Source organism: Nanorana parkeri, unplaced genomic scaffold (genome assembly GCF_000935625.1).
Source record: "Nanorana parkeri isolate BGI_ZX_2015 unplaced genomic scaffold, ASM93562v1 scaffold1601, whole genome shotgun sequence".
NCBI lineage: Eukaryota > Metazoa > Chordata > Amphibia > Anura > Dicroglossidae > Nanorana > Nanorana parkeri.
Genome location: NW_017307869.1, coordinates 280,490 through 299,576, shown reverse-complemented (window position 1 = coordinate 299,576; position 19,087 = coordinate 280,490). Strand labels below are relative to the sequence as shown.

At 47.6% G+C, this 19,087-nt stretch overlaps 1 protein-coding gene across 1 annotated transcript in view; it reads left to right on the top strand.

Annotated features, from left to right (window-relative positions):
• C2CD2 (C2 calcium dependent domain containing 2) overlaps positions 1 to 19,087 on the top strand; it is a 70,554-nt gene that overhangs the window by 16,560 nt on the left and 34,907 nt on the right. The window contains exons 4-7 of the mRNA XM_018570811.1: positions 2,302 to 2,409; positions 8,440 to 8,556; positions 13,122 to 13,239; positions 14,799 to 14,901. Of these exons, the coding sequence (XP_018426313.1) occupies positions 2,302 to 2,409; positions 8,440 to 8,556; positions 13,122 to 13,239; positions 14,799 to 14,901 (446 nt within the window). The remainder of the gene's footprint in view (positions 1 to 2,301; positions 2,410 to 8,439; positions 8,557 to 13,121; positions 13,240 to 14,798; positions 14,902 to 19,087) is intronic.

The window sequence follows — 19,087 nt, the reverse complement described above, 5'->3', positions numbered from 1 at the left end:
GGGGGGGGGCGTGTAATGATTTGCCGCCTGGCTTCCTGATTGGTAGGGAAACTTGCCAATCAGGAAGCCTAGCAACGAGTCATTATCCGCCCCCCCCCGGCTTCCTGATTGGCCAGAAAGCCGTCTCCATGCTTTCTCATCGACTGTTGATGGGGGAGCACGGAGCCAGCTTCATGGCTAATCGGGTATCCAGGCGGTGAGTCATTACATGCCGTCCAGCTTCCTTAATGGGACTTCTGGTATCATGTGGATGTAACTCTGACATGTACCACCGACCTAAACATTGTTGCTGACCAAGTACACCCCTTCATGGAAACAGTATTCCCTGATGGCAGTGGCCTCTTTCACCAGGATAATGAGCCCTGCCACACTGCAAACCTGGTTCAAGAATTGTTTGAGGAACACAACAACGAGTTTGAGGTGATGATTTGCCCTCAATTCCCCAGATCTCAGTCCAATCCATCATCTGTGGCATGTGCTGGAAAAACAAGTCCGATCCATGGAGGCCGATCACCTCACAACTTACAGGAATTAAAAGAGAACTATGGGGTACGTGTTTTTCTCTTATGGGTCACGGGAGGACATAAACTAGCGTCCTCCCATCACCCAAAGCTCAGTATACCGCGAGCTACAGCTCGCCTGAGACCGCCACAGCCGGGACAGATCTCGACATTACTGTCGATCCACCGAGCTGCATGAGTGACAGCTGGCTCTGCCTACCTAGAGGTAGAGGCATCTGTACCCGCCCACTCCTCTGTCCGTTCCGCCAGTCAGCGCTGGAGGATCGGACGGGGGGGATCCCTGCAGGGAGCCGTGAGTGACGGTCACGGCTCTCGGCGGGGACAGGATCGAGAAGTGAGCGAGCGACGGTATGTGTTTGCTCACTTCCCGATCTATTGAGCCGACGTGTGACAGTTTCATTGTAACACGTCAGCTCGAACTGTGAGGATGAGTGGTTTTCACTCGCCTCATAGTTCTCCTTTTTAAAGGTTCTGCTACTGACGGCTCGGTGCCAGATACCGCAGCACACCTTCAGAGGTCTAGCGGAGCCCATGCCTGGACGGGTCAGGAGAGTGGGGACTCAGTATTAGGCGGGTGGTCATAATGTTATTGCTGATCATCGTTTGTGTGAGTGTGTTAGACAGATGGAGGTGTCAGTAAATTTCAGAAGTATTTGTTGTCTTCAGCATGGAAAGCCCCGCGGTGAGGACTTTGGCTCCAGGAAGGAATGTATCGGGGTGTATATACCACATGTGTCCCTCTCACACACCAGCCTCTGATTAATGGGTGAGGTTTTGGCGTTGCTTGAGGCCCCAGAGGAGTTGCGCTCTCCCCTCCTGCTGTGTTATGTTCAGGAATTCCTCTCATCCGTGCTCCACCCCTGGAATGTCCCCAAGTCCATGACATGGAAAATCCTTCATTATCGCTGGGCCGGGGAAATGCTTCAATAACAAACTTGCTTATGAAAATAAAAGCAATGAGTAACCTGACCTCATATTGCGCTCTTTTATCTCTTCCTGTAAATGATTCCACCAGATAATGGGCCGCAGTGTGAGAGGAGAAAGCAGCACATGGAGCCAGTCAGTTCATGTGCTGACAATAAGCATGCTGGGAGGGGGAGAGAGAAGAGTGACAGAGAGAGGAGCTTATCGGTGTGCTGCTTCTCTTATCACTGGCTGGAGGCTGGTCCAGGATGACCTGGGCTCAAAGCAAGTGGGTTGAATGATCAGGGCATCCAGTGGCAAAAAAGGGTATTCAGGGGGAATTTTCGGATTAAAGGTAAATATCGCAGGAAAAGCTGGTTTTGATGTTTTATCTTTTTTAATGAGCTTTTGCTTGTTTTTTGTTTTTGCATTTTACAATATATATACAGAGCAGACGGGTTAACATTGGCCATACAAGGCTCGAATCTCACCCGATTCCTACTGAATCTGCCGCGATTCGAGCAGTGGGTGGTCCTTAATAAATTTTGGTTACGAAATTGAAGGGACCAGGTGGACAATTGTCATCATGCAGACTATCCTAGGTAACGCCCACGTATGGCCATAAGCCTTCATGATTGGAGGAACCGGAATCCAATAAATGAAAGAGGCGGGCCAGGGACAGTCAGGCTGGGGAGTGTATGGCCAGCTGAAGGGGCATTCATCCCGAAGCTCCCAGGATGCATTGGTCAGAAGTGCACTTGTACCAGTCTCAGTAAAGCACTTTACCTCTGCCATAGTTGTCATGTGACACGTGTAGAGGAGTTCAGGGCTGCAGGCGATGTTTTATATGTAACGTAATCCGTTCCTGTTTTTCCAGCTGGAGTTTCGCGTGAAGGAGGAAGATAGAGGCAGCATTCAGGTGGAGTGGACAATGGGGAACTTTACTGACCTCGATCTTCAGGTGCAGCCAAAAACTAAGCTGGAGGTCAGTCAGTAAGTTCTGCTGCTTCAACTTTTTGTTTTTATCTCCGCGTTCTCCGTTCGCAAAATGTAGCACAGCTGTCAGGTCAGCGTGTCCTGGTACTAATGTGCCGAGGATGACACCGACCACTGTTCAGTGGAAAAAAATATCAATGGCTTCAGCTTTCTGTTCACACAGGTGCAAACACACCCTTGGCAGCCATGCTAGCTGTGTAGCTGCCATATCCTCTCTCTGCAGATATGTAAGGAGCTCTAGAGGGGCCACACCATACCCTCTATCTTCACATATATAAGGAGCTCTAGAGGGGCCACACCTTACCCTCTATCTTCAGATATGCAAGGAGCTCTAGAGGGGCCACATCATATCCTCTATCTTCACATATATAAGGAGCTCTAGAGGGGCCACATCATATCCTCTATCTTCACATATGTAAGGAGCTCTAGAGGGGCCACACCATATCCTCTCTCTTCAGATATGTAAGGAGCTCTAGAGGGGCCACACCATACCCTTTATCTTCAGATATATAAGGAGCTCGCTCTAGAGGGGCCACATCATATCCTCTATCTTCAGATATATAAGGAGCTCTAGAGGGGCCACACCATACCCTCTATCTTCAGATATGTAAGGAGCTCTAGAGGGGCCACACCATACCCTTTATCTTCAGATATATAAGGAGCTCGCTCTAGAGGGGCCACATCATATCCTCTATCTTCAGATATATAAGGAGCTCTAGAGGGGCCACACCATACCCTCTATCTTCAGATATATAAGGAGCTCTAGAGGGGCCACACCATACCCCCTCTATCTTCAGATATATAAGGAGCTCTAGAGATTCCATGCCATATCCTCTATCTTCAGATATATAAGGAGCTCTAGAGATTCCATGCCATATCCTCTATCTTCAGATATGTACGAAGCAGTAAGGACGCTACACTAATAATCATAGAGTGCAGAATGTTTTCTTTGATTAAACGATTGATTGAATAAGCGGACCATTTCAGGGCTTTGAAGGCTCCTCCTCCTTCAGGGCTAAAGACCCGTACGTCATATTGTGTAGCCAAAAGAGCCAAACCAATCACACAGCATCCATAGAGGTGTGGTGTATCTGCAGAAGAGCCCTGTTTGAAGCCCTCAAAGTTTTGTAGCTTTACACTTGGGCTGGGTTCACACCTGGGCGTACGGAATATGCGCGTTTTCCACACGTTTCGTTTCACGCGTTTTTACAGCGATTTGCGCTAAAAGAAACACGCGTTTACGAGGGCTATGCGTCTGTATCCTAATGGAAAATACGCCCCAAAGAAGCTCCTGTACTTCTTTGGGCGTAGGGAGTTTTTCAGCGCGTTCCTAGGCGCTGAAATACGCCCAGGTGGGAACCATGCCCATAGGCAATTATTGGTTTTCACATGCTGAGCGTTTTACAGTGCGTAGGAACGCGCTGTAAACCGCCCAGGTGTGAACCAGGCCTTACTGTAGGTACTGTTGGTGCTATAACAACCTTCACAATTCTGAGAGCTTTTCACAAGATTTCGGAGTGTGTCTGCCCTTTTAGTCCAGAGTATTGATGAGGTCTGGCACTGATGTTGGATGAAAAGACTTGGCTTGCAGTGGACATTCCAATTCATCCCAAAGGGTGTTCAGTAGTGTTGAGGTCGGGGCTCTCTGATGGCCACTTGAGTTCCTCCACACTAAACCCATCAAATCATGTCTTTATGGAGCTGGCTTTGTGCACAAGGGACATTCTAGAAGAGGAAAGGGCTTTCACCAAACTGTTACCATGATGTTGTGTAAAATATCTTTGTATGCACGCAGCACCGAGCTGTACATGCCGGCCGTTTCTAGTGTGAATGAGGCCTTAAAGGAGAACTATGAGGTGAGTGCTTTTCACTCACCTCATAGTTCTAGCCGACCTGTGACAATGAGACTGTCACAGGTCGGCTCAGTAGATCGGGAAGGGAGCGAACACATACCGGCGCTCGCTCACTTCTCGATCCTGTCACGGCTCTCTGCCGTGACAAGGGAGGGGCTGGATTCCCCCCTCCCCGCTCCGATCCGCCAGCGCTGACTGGCGGAACGGACGGGGGAGGGGGCGGGTGCAGCTGGCTCTGCCTCTAGATAGGCAGAGCCAGCTGTCAATCACGCAGCTGGACGGATCCCGGCACAATTGTCGGGATCCGCTTCAGCTGTGGCGTCTCAGTATAGCTCGCGGTATACTGAGCCTAGGGTGACAGGAGGACACTAGTTTGTGTCCTCCTGTTACCCTAAGGAGAACTATGGGGAAAAGCCCTAACCCCATAGTTCTCCAACATTACCTTTACAAGAAAGAACTGAAGTCAGTCATTGGGAGGGATGTCTAAATACTCTGAGCTATAAAATGTATAATTTGGGTGAGCTGGAAGGAATAATGCTTCCATGATTGTACTGGCACATTTGCAGGGCTCTCATGCAGTTATTCCTACTGTCCTCCCAAACATATGGATGGTGAGCAACCTCCTGAACTGTCAGACTGAGCCATCATGGAGGATGACCTGATCTGATGCGGATTTGGCTTCTGCAACCAAGAAGTCTCGGACAGCTCAGCTTGCCCTACGTAGTTTTATTTACCCCAGCAGGTGATGTTAAAGTTTATATAAACCATAACCATTTTCTTTTTTACATAGGTTAAAAAAAAAAAAGAAAAAAATCCATCGAGTCCAGCCTATAGAGAAGAATAAAAAGAAAAATATCCAAAAAACAGAACCCAGTGCCCTCCGTTACCCACAGTTGATACAGAGGAAGGCAAAAAACCCCTATAAAGCAAGGTTCAATGTGCTCCAATATGGGAACAATTCCTTCCTGATCCCATAAGGCAGTCGGATATTCCCTGGACCAACAATCTTTACTTATAATATGCTAATATCTAGTAATCTTCTGTGCATTTAGGAATGCATTCAGATTTTTTTTTTTTAAACGGTTAACTGAACTAACTAGAACTGTTTGTTCCCTTCGGACCTGTTAAATATACCGTAGAAACTTCTTTGTTATGTGTGTTCAATGAATGCAAACAACTGTTGTGCTTGACAGAAAATGTGAGAGCTGATAACTTCCTGTGCTGAATGTTTTCATTTAGAGATTGTTCTTAGTTATCTCTGAGGACTACATAACCATGCCCATCTATGTTATAGAGGAGAAGAGCGGGGTGGCGTCCAATAGCACTATTCTGTTTCTGTTTTCCTGTTCTGTTGTTTCTGTTAGGTAGGTTGAGTGAGAATTGTCATCCTGGGACTGGAAATGAATTACCTGCAGAATCAACAGGTGATGAGGTGTTATGGAGCTGATACGAGGGAATGCTGTTCTGTAGTCTCAAAATGCTTCCTGTCCTATGCTGACAATGTTGCTTCTCCATAGATGCAGTGCGGTGAGCGAGCTTTGTCACTCTAGGACAGGAACTGCGGGAAATGGCAGGTTCACCAGGTGCTCCGAGGTCTTAAAACACTTCCTGTCCTAAGGTGACAACGTTCCCTCTCCATAGATCCAGTACAGTGAGCGTTGTCACCCTAGGACAGGAACTGCGGTACTGGCAGGTTCACCAGGTGCTCTGTGGTCTTAAAACATTTCCTGTCCTAAGTGACAGCATTGCTTCTCCATAGATCCAGTACAGTGAGCGTTGTCACCCTAGGACAGGAACTGCGCTACTGGCAGGATCATGAGGTGCTCTGTGGTCTAAAAACACTTCCTGTCCTAAGGTGACAATGTTGCTTCTCCATAGATCCTGTATAGTGAGCGAGCGTTGTCACCCTAGGACAGGAACTGCAGTACTGGCGGGTTCACCAGGTGCTCTGTGGTCTTAAAACACTTCCTGTCCTAAGGTGACAGCGTTCCCTCTCCGTAGATCCAGTACAGTGAGCGTCGTCACCCTAGGACAGGAACTGCGGGTTCACCAGGTGCTCTGTGGTCTTAAAACACTTCCTGTCCTAAGGTGACAATGTTGCTTCTCATAGATCCAGTACAGTGAGTGAGCGTTGTCACCCTAGGACAAGAACTGTGATACTGGCAGGATCATCAGGTGAAAAAGGATAAAAAGCTTGAATATATCGCATATTTTTCTTCTTGGGTTCAGTTGCATTATAACAAAGACATAACATTAGGAGCAGAAGATTTCCTTCAGGCCACAACCCCATACATTTTCAAGGTCAAATACAAAATGGGAATGGCCTGTGTCTTTAATGCAGTGAGATCATACAGGTCCCCGAGCTGCGGAGAAGCATGACCTTGACTTTGCAGATGGATAATGGTATCAGTGTTTTCACATTGGCCATTATGCCAAACTACCGTGGGCCAAGTGCTCCTGGCACAAAAAGCTTTCACTGCAGATAAAATGCTTTTGAACTCCCGGCACTTTGTCCTGCACTTGGCTTGTCCGGGCTCATGCGGAGACGAGAGCAGTCACGATGCTTTCTTCTGCGGGCCTCGGCTGCTCTCTTCTTGAAGAAAGGCCGTCTACCCCGAAGGGTTCTTTTAATCCAGAGAGCTTCGTTTACCTCTCCTGAGCAGAATGTGGGGTCAGAACTGTGGCTTAAAGCTGAACTACGGGCACAAAAACTGCAGAAAACCACAGGAGGGGGGCGGAGACGAGACCACAAGAAGGGAGAGCGGCGGGTTCATAGTAAAGGCAGCCCCTGTCGTTTCATATCTTGCCGTCACTCCCCAGCCAGTCCAATCGCCACCAGGAGTGAAGAGAGGGAACTCCGAGTCAATCACGGTTCACTTTATTACACTTGTCTGGTTAGAAATCCATCTTTTGAACCGTTTCCGGGTGCAGATTGAGGGGGTTGAGCTCTGAGTCCTATTTGATTTTTGATAAGCGCCCAAGCCCCGATGAGGGCGGAGAGTTGCCCCCCGAAATGTGTTGGTTGCCAGTATTTTCCTGTTTTCCCTAGAGGATTTAAATACACTTTGGACTCTGTTTGGCTCTACTTTTGGTTTAATTACACAGGAGGGAAACATGGGCAACCATCGGCGGCCTCCTGAAAATGCTAGCTGGCTTCAGTACTTCCAAGTCGCCATTCCTCATCTCCACACTGCTTCTAGGACAGTGACTCAAATTCCCAAAGACGAGACCTCATCTGGGATGTGCAGTTCAGTTATGAGCACCAGTAGTGCATGTCGTGAAGTCGGAGAGAGTTCTGAGAAGAGCCTCTAAAGTGATGATGGAGGAGCTCAGCCGTGAGCAAAGATTAGCTGAACTGAAGAGGAGAATAATGGGGGGGGACATAATATATATAGAGTAGCGTCACGCGGGGGGTGCACCCGCACCGGGTGCCACCATTGGTGGGGTGACAAAAAAAATGACTGACAGTTATTTTGGTGTCACCCCCTATTAAAAGTTGGGCACTCGGTCACGGGCCGAGAGCCCGACACTTTCAGGAGAGAGGAGGGGACCCGGCGGCATACCTCATCCCGCCGGGTGAACGTCCCTTCCTCTCTGTCGGCGTCCATCACCAAGATGGCCACCGGCAGGCGTCAGTAAGACGTCCGCCCATGCACAATGACGTCACGGCGGGGTGTCACATGGTCTCCGCTCCGGGTGTCGCCCAGCCTCGGGAACTCCGACAAACAGGCATGACACCCAGAGGCAGATGCATGATGGGATTTGTATTTTTTTTACCTTGGCTTGAGTGTCTACCTTGCTTTAGGGGATCGGGAAGAAAAGTGTTATTGTGCAAGTTGGACCATGCTTAATAAAGGAGTCTCTTTGCCTTCCTCTGGATCAACTGTGGTTATCGGGTTCTGTATAGGCAGGTTTTTAATTTTAGTTATCTATTTTATTTTTCTTTTGGTTGAACCTGATGAACTTTTTGCAACCTGACTTACTATGTGACTTACAAGGCAATCATCCTGGTCTACTATTCTCAGCCTCCATAGACAGGTTCTCTTAAAGGAAATGTTTGTGTTGCCCCATGACAACTTTATCAACTTCTTTTTGAGGTAATGATTTGCAGTGCGTGGTTGGGGACTTCCTCTCATATACCTCATTTATGTATGTATGTTTTGTAGATGCCCGGAGCCAGCGTAGTCATGGAAACCCTGGAGGATATAATGAAGAACCTCATGAGTTGTGTGCGACCCACCGTGAAGCTGAGCACCAAACCTGCCAATGTGAAGGATTACCAGGTGCGTTGCTCGATGAGTTCTCTGTGTATAGGGTAGTCTACGTGTACGGGGTTAATCTGTCTCAAAGATTTGTGTCTCACTTCCTGTATCTTTGGGGTGGGTGGTGATACAAAGTACTTTAGCAAAGAATGGGGCCCATTTTAGGGCTGATTCACACCATAGGCTTGCACTTAACGCACGGGATCAGTGCTAGGTGCTCCGGTAACATTGTGTTGGCGCCCTGACACACCTCCCAGCAGTGACGTGCCATACCTTTGGTTCCGAGTGAGGCATTCCCCAGCCACACCCCCAGCCTGCTGAAGCCCCGCCCATATAACGCCAAAGCCCTGGTCCCCAAGCTAGTGTGAGCCTCCCTGTCCCTCACTTGCTCATCACTGCTGAGGCATCGAGATCGATGGCCTCAGTGTTTTTTGGGGGATTGGACAGCTTGGACCAATGGCGCTTTGCCATTAGTCCAAACCACCCACAGAGCTCACGCCTTTATACAAAGTGTAGAGGCTGTGACAGCTCTTGCCTCACTAGTTAGGTTACACAGCAGCGGGCTTCCCCACTGCTTGTGTAACCTAACTACCTGTCAAAAGCTGGATGCAGCGCTGCCTGTAATTAACAGGCTGCACTCCGTCCATGACAGGTCACACAGCGGGGAGGATTTCTCTGCTCTGTAACCTATTACAAGCTGATCTGAATGGAGAAAATGCTGTCAGCTTCAGATTTGAAGCGGACAGGTTTTTCCTCCATAATACTAGGTGAGGCTCTGCCTCCCCTGACCGCATGTCCCTGCCTCCCAGCAGGCATGCGTTATGGGTCATGTGACCAGTCTCTCCTGATTTATGGTTCCCCATTCATTTTGATAGTGAACATTTATAAAGTACAGTGAAGCACTTTACAAAAGCTTTTTCCGGGATCACTGTGCTTTATAAATGTGCATTTTTTTTTTTTTTTTTTTTAAAGGTGCCGTATGGCAAAGTCATACCGCAGCTATATACACGGGGATCCCAAAAGTCACCCTCTAAGGATCACCACACAAGTTATAATCTGACTGTACAATATCCTTTTGATCCTTGGTTCTCAACTGGTGGGTCGTGACCCTGTTTTCAGTGGGTCACTGCAAACCTTCCACTTTTTGTAGGCGAGTGAGATCACATTTTGGATCCTGGCACCTCCACAGTGCACGCAAAGGAGCTGTACAAGCAATGCAGATATGGATGGAGCTCCGTCACAGCACAGCAGCCCACACTGGACCCCTGGAGGATCCACTCCAGTTCTCGTGAAGTAGGGAGGCTCGGTGGACCTTAAAAAAAACAACTAAAACAACATTTCGGAGTGTGTATGCGTGTGTGAGAATGTCTGTGAGGTTGTGTCTCTGGTTGTGTATGTATGTCAGTGTTTTTGAGGGCCCATTCACACTAGTACATTGCATTAATCGCAAAGTACTGTGCGATTAACACACTATACCATGTAATTGCACCTACCGTGCATTCTGGTGTGGGAGATGTGTTGCATTACCATTCATTTCACTGGTACCCCAAACGCACCTGCCACCCACAGTCCGTACGCTCGCACTGGAACGCGCGGTACCCTAATGCTGTGTGTTCCAGTGCAGTGCGACTTGGGTCGCGACTTAATGACCAAGGACAAATGTGGGTCCGGAGGTTATACAGGTTGAGAACCCCTGCTTTAGATTTACCAAGAAGTATGTAGGCTTGTTGTAGCCTGATTGGATATACCTTGATTAGTACAGAGATTACATGGTCAGATTGTAACATACTGTATATGGTGGCCCTTAGGGTTCAGATCTGCCTTAGTGAAACTTGAATTGAGAGGCGTGGGTTGCTATTGCATCACAGGCTCTGTGTTTTCCAGGCAGTTCATGGCTGAGATCCATTGTGTTCAGTTTTGTTTTCCCTTCTTAGTGAATGGAACCTGTCAGGAAAGACTTACAGGAACTAACTTGTTTGTTTCTAATCCTGTAAATGGCTCAGTCCACCCCTACACCATGTGACATCCAGATTTAGGCCAGCATCAGGCTGATGTAGATAAACGAGGCAGAAAGACTGCATGGAATGCAAGAGCCATCCGAATACCAGAATTGCTTTCCTCTTCCTTGTTAAGTCCCTGACAAGTAACAGTCAGTACAATAGTTCCAAGTCTTGTCTACTTGCTCCAGGTCAGTGACTCGCTATGTAGTTGCCCTGGAGATTTCACTTTTAAAACAAGTTGGCAGTGGAAGTTTCCATGTTTAGACAGGTTCCCTTTAGACTAGGGTTGCACCAAAATTACATTTTTAGACAGAAACCGAAATTAAAAAGATTGGTCAGGCCGAAACCAACCTTTTTTTACAATTTTTTATTTTTTTATTTTTTTTACTATTAGGGGCTTTGGGGAAATATCAGGGGTCTAAACAGGCTCCTGATATTTCCCTTTTGAGGACAGAGTCCTCAATCTTTTTTTGTGGCCCCAGCAGTCAATGAACAGGAAGCTCTCAATACAGAGGCTTCCTGTTCATTCACAATCTGGAAATAGTAAATATTTACTATCATACCAGTCATGAATGGACAGGAAGCCTCTGTACCGAGCTGCTTCCTGTTCATTCATAAAGTGAGCAGATAGTAAATATTTACTACGTCTCCATTCATACATGAACAGGAAGTGATGTTCATTCATAACTCGGGACATAGTAAGCTTACTATGTCCGCAGTTATTTAGAAACACTCGGCGATCCATCCTGACTGCTCTGCCTGTCACAGGAGCTGAGCTCTCCACCAGCATCACCCTGCTCATCATCCTGACAGGCAGGGCCGGATTAAGAGCATCACGAGCCTGGTGCTGAGTATTTTGGTGGGCCTTTTTATGGAAATGTCAATGGAAACCGGGGCCCTCTTCCTTCTGTCTGGGCTGTGATTTGTGGTCTCTCTACAGCTTGGCGTCAGTGTTGAAGTGCCGGGGTCCGTTTGCAGCTGCGACCCTGGTAGATCTGCCACTGACTCAAAGCTGTAGAGAGACTAGAAATCTTAGCAATACATTATACAGCAATGCAGAATACCGCCAACTATAGAGGACTAAAAATGCCAGCAATACATTATACAGCAATGCAGAATAATATGAAGCTACTTACTCAGTGCTCCGGGTTCATGGCTTGATGTCTCCAGGGTCTCAGGAGAGCTGTGCGGGGTTTAGGGGGGGGCTGTGTAGGTTCTTAGGTGGCCAGTGCGGCTCTATGAGAGTCAGTGCAGGCTCCAGGGGGGTCAGAGAGACTGGCAACTGCAGATGCGGCTCTCTGCTCAGGCATATCGGAGGGCCCTCTGATATGCCTGAATAGAGGGCCGTGGCTCCATGGTCAGCTCAGCCCGGCCGATAGCCGCGATCAGGGACAGCTCGGCCTGCTGGCCGCGACTCCGTGTTGGCTCAGTTTGGCCAGGCCTATTTCCCAGGGCGGGCCTGGAGCAGGAGCTTCACCCGCCCCTATGTTAATCCGGCCCTACTGACAGGTATCTCCTCCCACACAGCCCTGCTCTTCATCCTGTCACAGTCTCTCCTCCCTGCATCGCCCCACTCGGCCTCCTGACAGCTTCTTTCCTCCCTGCTGGGTACTTGCAGCTGGATCAGCTAATAACTGCTAGCTGGAGGTTCCCTTTTCCTGTCTAACCTACACTATAAAAGTGACATCAGGCATCTGATTTGCTGTACATACATTGAGCATTGTATTAGGAAGACCCGCACCACTTACAGAGCAATCCACAACTCTGCCCCCAGCTATATTTCCAACTTCGTCTCACAGTATCGCCCTAACTGTCCTCTCCGCTCCTCAAAAGACCTCCAGCTCCCTTGTCAACTCCTCCCATGCTCGCCTCCAGGACTGTTCTAGAGTCTCATCTTTTGGAACTCTTTATCCCAACCTGCCCGGCTGTCTCCTACTTTGTCTGCTTTATCCTTAGGAGAACTATGGGGAAAAGCCTTAACCCCATAGTTCTCTTAAGACTCATCTCTTCAGGAAGCCTATCCCGCCTCCACCTAACTACTCAAGCATCACTTTCTCAAACAATTCATCCCCACACAGCTACCTCCTCATGTATCACTGGCCCCTCCCTTTTAGATAGTAAGCCCTCAAGGGCAGGGCCCTCCTTACCATCTTGTCTTGACTTGTATTGTAATTGTCATGTCCTCATATTGTAAAGCACTGCCCAAACTGTTGGTGCAATATAAATCCTGTATAATGATAATAATCTGCTTATTAATGACATTGTCTAATCAGCCAATCGTGGCTGGGTCACAGTGCATGCAATCATACAGATACACACCAGGAGCTTCATTTAATTAAAAGCACATTAAACACCAGAATGAGGAAGATTGACACCATAATGGGCAGAAATTAGAAAGATGACATCATGACACCATGGACCAGAATCCCAAAGTCTGAAATGTGGAGTCTATGTCATAAAGATTTGAGGCTGTTTTAAGAGGGAGGCCTGACCCAGGATTAGTATAACCTTCCTAATAAATTGCTTGGTGGTTGTAGGTGTCACCAGGGAGGTCAGTTCCATAACTTGTGGTGTTTGTCATTTCAGAATATAGCTGGGGTCAGTTCTTCAATTGTCTGCCCCCCTAAACCCCCCCGAGCCCACGAACTGAAGCTTCAGGTGCGGAATATCAAAGCGTCGTTGGTGGAAGAAGCAAACCCATCAGGTACAGTGTACACCCTTCATACACTTGTTCTTGATGTCCCTTGTTGCAAGTGAAAGTCGTTATACTTCATTCTAGGTAGAAGTTTTAGGAATTCCCTTTTTAGAGGCAGGAAAATATTTGGCTCAACTGAGTAGCTGAAGAGTTACCCCATAGTTCTCTTTTAAGAGTTTTTTGTGAGTGTTTTTCCCCATAATTCTCCTAAGGGTCACGGGAGGACATGAACTAGCGTCCTCCCGTGACCCAAAGCTCAGTATATCGCGAGCTACAGCTCGCAGTATACCGAGACCGCCGCAGCCGGGACGGATCCCGACATTACTGTCGAGATCCCCCCAGCTGCGTGAGTGACAGCTGCCTCTGCCTATCTAGAGGCAGAGCCAGCTGTACCCGCCCCCTCCCCGTCTGTTCCTCCACACAGCGCTGGAGGATCGGAGCGGGGAGGGGGGCAATCCCTGCAGGGAGCTATGAGTGACAGTCACGGCTTCCTGCAGGGACAGGATCAAGAAGTGAGCGAGCGACGGTATGTGTTCACTCCCCAATCTATTGAGCCGACGTGTGACATTTTCATTGTAACAGGTCGGCGGGAACTAATGAGGATGAGTGATTTTCTTTTACCTCATAGTTCTCCTTTTAAGGCTAGGTTCACACCTCACTGCAATCGTGCACGATTCCGCGCAGATTGCCGCACACTCAGGAGTCGCCATGGTGTGAACCGATCACGTTGTGGGTGCCATTATTTTCTAATATACCTGATTCCAAAATGTATTTTGGTAAATTGATATTTCATCAAAATATTTGAGGTGTGGCCTCCTTGTAAAAAAAAAATATATATGCAGTACACTGTTTTTCATTCGTTAGTCTGCAAAGTCTCACAAATACCTGTAGATCCTGCCTGAGAAGTCCACCTATTGCAGCTTCCTGTGATGGGGGACAACACTGCTTCTGAATTCAGAGAGAGGAGTCGCCCTCTTGTTGGTTGTAGCTACTTGCACTGTAATGGGATAGGAACACGTTGTGGGGCCTTAGGTAGCTGATTGACAGAACTATAGCTTGTCAATCAGCTCCTGGGCACGCCTAGTCCTGCCTGCTGCGTTCTGGATTGGCAGCACATCCTCTGTTACTGGAACCCTCCCACAATGAGCTGCAGTGTCTGAGAAGGGGGAGTGCGCGAGAGGAGAATAAAGGATATGGCTCCCTCGGAAAGTAAAGGAAGCTTATTTATGAGGCTTTTACATCACACAGGACATTAAAGACATCTTATTGATGGTGTAAGGGTAGCAATGGATGTAGCGTTTTTATCATAGGCAGGAGGAAAAGAGAGACACCCAGGGATATGCCGGACTTGTTCACCAATTTATTTTTTATATCAATTATTTAGCAAAAGTGGAATTTTACTGTAAAGTGGAGTAACTCCCTTGTGTTTTATTTATTTTTTTACAGAAACTATTGTCTTAAAATTTTGAGTTACTACCAGACCTACTTTATGCCATGTACTGGAGTTCTGTTTTAGTATTAATTTTATACTTTGGTTGTTGATTTGTTGCCTCCTTTTATTGTCGCAGGTCCTGTGGTCTGTTCTGTGCAGCTGAATGATCCAGCCCAAAAATTTACAACTACAGCCATAAAACCCACCGTGAGCCCATCCTGGGAGGAAGAATTCGTCTTGTGAGTACCACATCCATCATGCCGGCCCAAACCCTGCTAGAGCTGCTTTTATACAACTATGAAAACATTGACCAGTACTCAGTAGATGCTCGTGCGCGTTCTCTCTGTCTGTCTCTGTCTTTCTGTCTCTCTCTCTCTCTCACTTTTCTCTTCCTCTCTCTCACCCTTTTTCTCTTCCTCTCTCTCACCCTTTTTCTCTTCCTCTCTCTCACCCTTTTTCTCTTCCTCTCTCTCACCCTTTTTCTCTTCCTCTCTCCTTTCTCGCTCCTTTCTTTCTTCACTTTGGAGGAATATGTCCACCTTTTCTTAAATCAGAGCCCATCACATTTCCTAGCTGGAGGATGTCAAGCTTCATCTAGCTCTTTCCTCCCCAACCTGACTGTCCCTGGCCCGCCCCTTTCATTCATTGGATTTTAGTTCCTTCAATCATGGAAGCTCAGCATCACATGTGGCCATTACCTAGGGCAGTCTGCATGCAAATGCAGCCTGTCTAGGAAATCCCACTCCTCTAGACTGGCACCTAGCCATCAAGATACTTTCATAACTTGCCCCAAAAGCCAGTCCACTCAGGTTGTGGGCTCTTGATATGATTACTGAGGCAGGGTGTTGTGATGAGACATACATGGTCTCTTATGTCATAGAAAAAGCCTGTCAGCACTTTTCATAAAACAAGTTTAGTTTCATTTTAATCAAATAATTCTTACCTGGAGATCCTGTTAGTAATAGCACTTCTGTTTCAGGTTGACAACACTAAGCCCTTGCCTCGGAATTAGCAGAAGTGTTGTCAGCCTGCTGCTGTACGTGCTCTCAGTAGGGCACTGGGCTGCCGATCTGATAGACCTGAAATCTTTAGAGTGTGTGTGTGTGAGAGATGATGTATACACCTTCATATATACCTACGTTTATTTGAAAGTTATTTTTTTTATGCGACTTTTAGACAAGAAGTGGGTAGGAGGAGTTGAACAGCTGAGATGGGGAACAGGGATGGAAAAAGGTCTCGTGCAACATTTCTTTACTCTATAACAGTCTACTGAAGCATGTCTCTGACCATCTCTGATAGCATATCTGTAGTCTCTGACCATCTCTGATAGCATATCTGCTAGACATAACACAGCTAGGGTGGGCAATCGGTCTGTGTCCGGACCACATTTCTCTTCAGTTGTTGCTTGCTAGGACTGCTAACATCCAGATGACCTAAACATTAGCTCATATGCATGCTCTAGCATGTCCATAGCCTCTGACCATCTCCTGTAGCATGCACATAGTTTTGGACAATTTCCTGTAGCATGTCCATAGTCTCTGACCATCTGCTGTAGCATATCCCCAGTCTTTGGCCATCTCCTGTAGCATTATCCATAGTCTGACCATTTCCTATAACATCTCTGCAGTCTCTGACCATCTACAGTAGCTTTCCTGAAGTCTTTGGCTATAATTCTGCAGACCTATGTACATTGAATATTCTCTGTGGTCATTATGGTGATGTCAGGAAGCACACCTGAGGCCTCCTATTTATAGTAAGTTGACCACCACTGGGTTAGGGTATACAACTACTTGAAGGTAACTTCCGCTGATATATGTCATGCTATTCTCTGTTTGAGGTGTCTTGGCTTGTGGTTGGTTTCCCTTTAATTAAGTTTAAAAAGGACGCATGTCCAGCAAGATCCTCGCAAACCCAAATGTCTAACCTCACAAAAGCAATCCGATCTGATGTGTGGATGCAAATCGCTCCGTGCTATGCATTGTTAAAGTAGTTTAAGGGCTATTTGTTACCTTAAAAGAGAACTATGGGGTTAGGGCTTTTCCCCATAGTTCTCCGGGTAACGGGAGGACACAAACTAGCGTCCTCCTGTCACCCTAGGCTCAGTATACTGCGAGCTGTAGCTCGCGTTATACTGAGACGCTGAAGCGGATCCCGACAATTATCCCGGGATCCGCCCAGCTGCGTGACTGACAGCTGGCTCTGCCTATCTAGAGGCAGAGCCAGCTGTACCCGCACCCTCCCCCGTCCGTTCCGCCAGTCAGCGCCTGCGGATCGGAGCGGGGAGGGGGGAATCCAGCCCCTCCCCCGTCACGGCAGAGAGCCGTGACAGGATCGAGAGGTGAGCGAACGCCGTTATGTGTTCGCTCACCTCCAGATCTACTGAGCCGACCTGTGACAGTCTCATTGTCACAGGTCGGCTAGAACTATGAGGTGAGTGAAAAGCACTCACCTCATAGTTCTCCTTTAATGCAGAGAATGTATTAAGGTAAAAAAAAACGCCCCCAAACACTTCCCTAAACTCCATATTTACAGCCGCTGGCTCCCCCCAGACAATCAGCGGTATGTCCTGAAGTTCCGGGATGAGAGGAGGGATCCCGAGGCCACTGATAGGGGCATTGATAAGATGCTGCACCTGCCTGTCAAGATACTGAGAAGGTGGAAACAGGGGCGTGGCTTATAGAGTACTGTGTGTGTCAGTGGTCGCACGGCTCAATTCCCGGCAGGGAGCATGCATGCACAGGTGTCTCCTTTGCTAGGCATAGGAGACGCCCGTAAACAGGAGTGGACGGGGCCGCAGTAGATCGAGTGAAAAAAATAACAGAAATGGGCAATATTAAAAAAAAAAAAAAGAAGCAAGATCTCACAAGTACAAGTGGATCTATAGAGAATAAAAAAAAAAACAAACCCCAAGGGTTTAATATCACTTTAAGGCCTCATTCGCACGGGAATCGGCCGGCACGTTCAGCTCTGTGCTGCGTGCACGGCCGTATCGGGCAGCTCCCGGGAAGGACAGGTGCTGCGTGTGATTAGTACGAAGCCCGTCCTTCTCTATGGGAGTACGCCGCCCTACGCTCACCCCAAGTGCAGGTCCGTGCGTGTGCACGTACTCGTACGCTGACAGGATGGATCCTGTCTGCATCCAAGACGGGACACCCACACCCGTACGGACCTGCACTTGAAGGTGAGCGTACGGCCGCGTAGTCCCATAGAGAAGGACGGGCTTCGTACTAATCACACGCAGCACCTGTCCTTCCCGGGAGCTGCCCGATACGGCCGTGCACGCAGCACAGAGCTGCACGTGCCGGCCTTTTCTCGTGTGAATGAGGCCTTAAGTGTATGTAAACCCCAACAATGAACTATTTGCTCCATTATGGTCTGTTGGATAATTAAAAAAAAAAAAACTTGTTGATCCTGCCAGGAATCTTCTGAGTTCGTAACATCCTGTACTCTCCACTGCCCTCTTATTGGTTACATTGTTCTCAGCAATTTCTGTGTACTACAGAACACACCCCATGTTGAGAAGATGAAAGGTGTTCTGTACTCTTGTTTTAGGGTGACCACGCCGATCCTTTAGATTTGGTACGGTGAGTGAGCGGGGTCAATCTAGGACAGAAAGTGTCCTCTTGGCAAGATCACCAGGTGAATGTAAAGGAATGAAACCCTAAAAAAGAAAACAAATGCAGCTACCATAACCAAGGTCTGGGTAATCTGAAATGCATTACATTGGGACTCTTGGGTTTACATATACTTTAAGACTAGTGTATACTATTAGCTGTAAGAGAAATGTCCGCGAAAGCTTGTGGTTGCCCCATGTCTGGTCGCTGTGAAGATATGGCAGGAATCTGAACAATGCCTCTCTTCCTTGAAAGTATTCCGTCCATCTTACACAGGATCTCACAATCCAGAGTAGGAGGAATAGCAGACCCATTCATGCAATGCTTCCTGGTACGCTGACTATACGCTGGTACAATTTCTTACCAATGTCCATACGAAAAAATCTCATCAGATAATGTCATCAGAGGCTTGTAGAATAGTGTTCAAAATTTTGTTTGATTTTAAAAGCGGTGTGGGGGGAGGGGAAAAAACTAAAAAAAAATATTTGACCAAAGGACTAAAGCGGGAGCCCAATCTACTTGTCTCTGATGACAATCTACTTGTCTTGATACAAAAAATAATTTTAACCAAAACCGTCTAAAACCGTGCTAAGAAGTGTTTCTCATTGGTCAGCGCGGTCACCTGACCTGAGCATAGAAACTAACATTCCACTACAGCGCCATCTACAGCTCGAAAGACATAATATATGCTGCTGTATTTCCTGCATGTGTCCCCATTACGGAGGTTTTCCCTCACTTCCTGCCTAGTCTTTGGTGTTCACCAGTTCCTTTCTTGACCCCTTCGTGACTGACGACGTACAGTCCCCCCCCC